The sequence below is a fragment of the Rosa chinensis genome, chromosome 5, assembly GCF_002994745.2.
Source record: "Rosa chinensis cultivar Old Blush chromosome 5, RchiOBHm-V2, whole genome shotgun sequence".
NCBI lineage: Eukaryota > Viridiplantae > Streptophyta > Magnoliopsida > Rosales > Rosaceae > Rosa > Rosa chinensis.
In genome coordinates this window covers 55,934,134-55,940,733 of record NC_037092.1, presented here as the reverse complement: position 1 = coordinate 55,940,733, position 6,600 = coordinate 55,934,134, and the positions used below count along the sequence as shown (strand labels likewise).

The 6,600-nt window shown below is 39.1% G+C and overlaps 1 protein-coding gene across 1 annotated transcript; it reads right to left on the bottom strand.

Moving 5' to 3' along the window:
- Positions 1–2,499: 2,499 nt before the first annotated feature.
- LOC112163696 (nuclear transcription factor Y subunit B-3) lies at positions 2,500–4,437 on the bottom strand. The gene is made up of 2 exons (XM_024299977.2): positions 4,309–4,437; positions 2,500–3,173 (listed from the first exon to the last, which is right to left on the bottom strand). The coding sequence occupies exons 1-2, from the start codon at positions 4,376–4,378 to the stop codon at positions 2,500–2,502; spliced, it is 744 nt and encodes a 247-aa protein (XP_024155745.1). The 5' UTR covers positions 4,379–4,437.
- Between the last annotated feature and the right edge of the window lie 2,163 nt (positions 4,438–6,600).

Below are 6,600 nucleotides of genomic sequence, written 5' to 3'. Positions count from 1 at the left end.
TGCGATATGAATCCTTGTTTTAGAAATATCAACTTGATGAATACGCAACAATTCAACTTGACATGAATTTTGTCAAAGATTAAAGATTTGGAATAGAGAGATTGATCGATGGAACTGAATTCGACTTCTTATATCCAAAAGATTGACAAAGATTGTGTTGTAGAATGAGAAAATTTGAGAGAGAATGATGTGTACTTCTTCATTGATAATATGGCCCTTTATATAGGGTAAGAGTACAAATCTAAATCTAAATCTAATACTACTAGGAATCCTATTCATATTATGAATTGGAGGTCTATGATATACTTTCCCTGTTACATAAAGATTCACATTCCTGTTTGGATTGAATTTTGTCAAAGATTAAGGATTTGGGTTTTTGTCCATTTACCCCATTTTTAGAGATTTTTTTCCCACTTACCCCATTAAGTTTTTTTAATTTCCTCTTACTTAAAACACTCTAAGGAGGTCTTCCCTAATACTCTATTAAGATTTTTTTTTTAATACCATTTTACCCTCACCCTTTTGAAATTTAGAGAGAGAGCTAGAGAGAGAAACCATAGGAGACTTCGCAGGAGTCCCGTCACCGGCCGCCGGAATCCGGTCACCGGCAACAGGATTCCGGCCAACTTTCACCGGATTCCTAGCACTGACCGCCAGAATCTGGTCACCAGCCGCCGCCCACAGGAATTTGCTGAAAATCTCACCGGAAAGGTTTTTTTTGTCCCCAATAGACATCTATTACCCCCTAATAGAGGGGCAATTGCCCCCCAATAGACATCTATTGCCCCAATTTGCCCCTTAACAGAACTTTCAGTCGCCGAAATGGGAACCAATCTCTTTAAATTTAGACAAATAAACTTTGATTACAGAAAAAAAAAACAAGGAGATTACATCAATTCAAAACGTTTATTGTCCCCCAATAGACGCTTCAACAGACATCTATTGCCCCAATAGACGCTTCAAGAGACGTCTATTGCCCCAATAGATTTTTTTTTTCTTTTCATTTTTCTTTCCTTTGGGGCCTCCTGACCCATTTTACTAAATCATATTTCTCCATTCTCCTCTGCCACCAGCCTGCGTTGAGCACCGGAGGATACAGCACTGGGGTAACGGCGGAGTGGATCGAACGCCGTGATGCGCAGCAGAGATGGCGGAGTGGAGCGGACGCCGGAATCTGGGCAAGAAGTTTACGCTGCGTCGGAGGTGAAGATCGGGGAGTGCATAGACGTTGGAGATGCACAGCACCGGCGGATTGGTCCTCGACACGTCAACTTTCCGGCTAGCTCTTTCATGAGAGAGAGAGAGAGAGAGAGAGAGAGAGAGAGAGAGAGAGAGAGAGAGAGAGAGAGAGAGAGAGAGAGAGAGAGAGAGAGAGAGAGAGATGCATATCTTGATGTAATTTTTTAATTAGACTGATGGCAAAAATGTCAATTTAGTTTAAATTGGGTAAGAGGGAATAAAAATCTGTTGCTAGGGTAAGTGGGATAACTTTTGCTCATTTTGGGGCTTTGGGTCAAGGACCCTAAAGATTTTTTTTCTTCAAGTTAATTAAGATGGTATTTATAAAAAAGAAGAAGAAGAAGATGTGTATCTAGTGAATGAGCATGGTGTATTGTGAATGAGGACAGTTAAACGTTAAAACAAAAAGGTTAATAGGTGGTGTATTAAGTATGGGATGTGTATCTAATATCTGTAATGTGTGAATAAAATTTTCCTAATCACAATCATTAGTCTAAGAAAATGAAAATTATTCTATGCACCGACGGTGCGAATGACCCAATACTTATAAGATGATCTCAACCCTTGATATTTATAATTAATATTTTTATTAATAACTCAAAAGTGTACTTAATATAATATAACCATCAATTTATGTCGGTGCACCGACAATGTAAGTAACCCAACACTTATAAAATAATTTGAAGACGTCGATCCAAGAGAGGGAAGATGATATGGTTGCAGGAAACTTGAGTTATCGATTGTGATAGTAAATCCTCGCTAATGTATCAGAGGAAGTGAATTTGAGAATGAAGAGGAAGAGGATCTGGGTACGCAGACGACTCGAAAATAAACCAAAGATCTGAGTACGCAAATTCTAGCATTTTTTGTTTTGGAAAACAAATCAGTAATTTCAAAATTAATGTAATAAAACACAACCTATTGTTTTCTTATTTGTTGAAATACAATCACCGCACCACATTTGAAACAAACACAAATATAAGAGGACAATATTCAACAGCCGACCTAACATACATAGAATATTCCTCTTAGTTCATTTGAGGAAAAAAGCTCAGGCCGGCCAAAAATATAAATGGCATATAAGCTAGAGGAGAAGCACAAACACAACCATACATTATCGCCCCAGCTCTCTCTGACAATAACCACGACGTAACAGTATACAACTTAATACCAAACCCCAATGCTAAAGCTTATTCTGGTAATTAAGCAAACCCCATCAATCCACATTTTATTTATTTTTTGAGCAGCTCTTGTTAGTTGTTACTTAAACTGAGCAAAAGGGTCAAACCCACCACCCATAGCACTCTGTCCCTGTCTCTGCTGGGACGCAGAAGATGATCCAGCTCCACCACCTTCATTGCCACTACCACCCGCCCCACCTATATAGTAACCACTCATCGCCCCAGCCTTATACATCCCGGGCTGCTGGGCCGCCAGACCAAACCCAGGTGGCCCATAATGCCCGAGCACGGGCGCATATTCAACCATCCCGCCATCTCCCCTCTCACACTTTGCAAACAGGGATGAACTGCGCTCAGTGCCCTCAGCCTCCCTATACTTGCTCAGGAAAAGACTGAGGGGCTCGATGTAGTTGTCGAACCCTAGCTTGCTCATTGCCCACAGCACATCCTCAGCCGTCACAGTCTTGCGCTGCTCCCGCTGGCACCGCTCGTTGGCCTCTCCGGTGATAAAGCTGATGTACTCCGACACGCATTCCTGGACCGTCTCTTTTGCGTCGTCGGAGATCTTTGCATGGGGCGGCAATATCCTCCGCATTATGCGTATCACATTAGCAATAGGCATGTACTGGTCCTGTTCACGGACCATGCACGCCGCCACAGGCAGACGAGGAATTGCAGCTTCCGAGTTGTTGCCGCCGTTAACGTTAACGGCGTCGGGGTTGTTGGCATCAGTGACCTGCGCTGGGTCCGAGGCTGAAAGTAACAACAATAGTCAAGGGATTAATTACTGTACAGATATCTTCCATAAATGACCTAACGTTAATTCCGTCACCCTAGAAAAAGAAAACAATGAAAATGCTTCGCTTGTTTTTCTTTTGAAAAGGAAACGACTCCGATTACTGGGCCCTACCCACCCTGCCTTGGGTATCCCCCTAAGTCAAGGTCTGGTCAGCTCCCTCCAGGTTTTTCGTTTCGTGTGGTTGCTATTGAAGCCTCCACAGTCTATTCTATATTTGACTTATATATTTCAGATCGAATTTAATTGACCACCATAAAATTTCGAAAAAAAATGGACCATCATCGAAAAAGAAAAGGTAAAATTACCCATATATATTCGAAAGGTTCATACAGAAACGTAGGGATTTTGGATTATATATATAAAGGAAGACTCTATATTGCTGCATGAGTGCCACGTCAGAGAGAAAAAATTGAAACGAAAGGAAGCTGGTTCATTTGATATAGACTCAGGTGTAGATCAGATCGAGAACACCACTCAGCGATGCTACACAGAAACAACCGATATCTTACCAAGCGTTACAGTGAAAAATAAGGGTTACCCGGCCAAAATACCATCTATCCTTTTTTTTTCGTTAGTTGAACCCAACACAGACGCAAGGCGTCCACAAAACCTAGCTTGAAGGGGGCTAACTTCTCCGGAAACCCACCGGTCTCTCTTTCTATAAGAGAAAAGCAAGAAACAAACCGATAGGGGACGTCGAGCCCTACCTATTCCATGAACAAAAAAAAAACCATGGAAGACTGGCACTTTTGAGGACAACTAAAAGTCTAAAAGGAAGAAAAACCTAACCAGCAAGACGCTCCAAATAAAAATCGATGATAGAGAACAAGAAGGGAAGAACAAAGCAATACAGAAGCTAGCTGCAGATGAAATCTAGAGCAATAAAGAAAGAAAAATCACAGCAACAGAATAAAAACCAGTGAATGAAAACCTGGATATGGCTACGAACCAAACAATTAAGATTTATAGGAAAGAAACATACATGCATGCAAATCTGTAACCAAATAAGAAAGGGAAAAAAAAAAAAAACATTTGACAGAGTGAAGAAACAAACATATGGCGTTTGGCTAGAGATGGCTTTCAATTTACCGGTGGTTGATTTTTCCTGCCTTTTGTTGTTGTTGCTGCGAAAGCGATCGAGGCCACTCACAGGGTCCATTACTGATTTTTTTTTTTTTTCCAATTTCTTTCTTTAGGTTTGGAACAGTGCAATTGTCTCTTGAATGGAGACTGGTCGAATTTATAAGGGGACTTGAGACCAAAAATGCCGGTCAAAACAGCATCTCTGCTCTGTCATTGGATAAAGGGGATGTTTTTACCGAGAGTAGTAGGTGGAAGATGACTCAACTTTCTAATGGGGACTGTTTTGATTACTAGGGGCCTTAAAAAGCAATAATGCTTTTGCAATTTGCATTAGCTTCACATGGAGAGTGAGGGGGAGGCTTGGTTTTTTATGGAGGAAAACTACTATTTTACCCCCAAACATATTGATTATTAAAGCAAAAGTGTATTTATGAGGTAGCTAGTATACAAAACAATAATTAGTCTCATTTGAATTGTGAGGCCAATATGGTAGAAGCACCTAGTGGTTTTGTGAGAACACAAGTCATTAAGGTTTGAGAACTCTTACGAGCACAAGAAAGATGTCGTTGTGCTAGTTATATCATCTAGATATTCTACACGAGTTCCAATTCTACACTACCGTGGTTACCCACTTTTCTTTTTCAACTTTTTGTCAACTTAATTGCGTTCCTATAATATTAACTTAACTTTAGTAACCTTATAGACTTTTGTGAGAAGCTTTTGGTAAAGAGAGATTATTCAGAGCACCGCCGTGCACTTGCACCAACATAAATGAATGGTTAGATTGCATTAAATACACTTTTTGTTTATTAAAAATAAAGTTGATAATAAATATCAAGGGTTGAGATTATTTTATAAGGGTTGGGTCACTTACACCGTCGGTGCATAGAATAATTTCCATTTGGTAAAATGGACATATTGTTCCGAAAAACGTTTACACAATTTTTCATGTTTTAAAATGTAACTTAATTGCATTCCTATAATATTAACTTAACTTTAGTAAACTTACAGACTTTTGTGAGCAGCTTTTGGTAAAATGGACATATCGTTCCGAAAAACGTTTACACAATTTTTCATGTTTTAAAGATTGTATAATTAGTTTTTGATTTCTGAAATGTGTTATTGTTATTCTTTTTGCAGACAGATGTTTCATACTTAAGGATATGTAAATTTAGATTTTCATTGGTGGTAGTATAACATGAACATGCAGTTACTATTTTGCACGTAAAGGTGGATATTTTGCCGGCTTATCAATTTTTGTTACCTACTATACTGCTTACTCAAAAGACACCTAAATTCGATAGTAACGGCTAGAATCGTGTATCAAGCACGAACCGCAATAAATTATTGGGTGTTTATTTCCATGTTGAGTAATGCATTTGAATAGATACAAATACATTCATTTTTATTTTTTATTTTTTTTCACTATTGTGTGTGCTTGTTAACAAAATTAATTATTTATTAGAAGATACGCGGGTTTGATAGACCAGAGGGGGAGGGGTGGAGGTCAAAGGTCGACGACATTGTTACTCACGAGTGTCAATTAATGATGAAGATCACAACCATTCCATTAATAAAAGGTCGATATTGCACGTAAACGGTAACTATTTTGCACATCATTATAAAATTGTCTCCAAAGGTGCATATCTTGTCAGCTTATAAATTTTTGTTATCTACTATATTGCTTACTCAAAAGATACCTAAATTCACTAGTAACAGTCATGATCGTGTGTCAAGCACAAGCCGCAATAAATTATAGGGTGTTTATTTCCATGTCAAGTAGTGCATTGGCATATATAGATGCAAATACATTCATTTCAATTTTTTACTTTTTTCAAAGGTACGTCCCGAGCAAGGTGCAGATTTGCAGTTGGAGAGCATGCCATGATCTTTTGCCAACTAGGGCAAAGCTGCAGACAAAAGGTTATGAAGGAGATTTACATTGCCTTCTCTGCCATCACTCTTATGAGAATAATGCATATGTTCTTTGTAAGTGCCCTTTACTCCTTTAGCTTCTTCTATACTATATGCACCAATTTTTAATCTTGGAGCTAACCTGCTGCATAACCTCAATTTCAAGGAATGAACGTTGGAAATAATTCTCCACATGAACAATCTCCATTTTGAGCTGGGCCTTCTGGAAGAATAGAAACACGTTTCTATGGCAAAATAAACAACAAAATGCAGAGCAGATCTTAACTTCCTCTATGGCTTGGTTGGAAGAGTTCCACCAAGTAAGAAATGTGAACCGGATAAGTCCCAAGCAAAGAGCTCGTGTAGTTTGGAGGCCAAATGTGA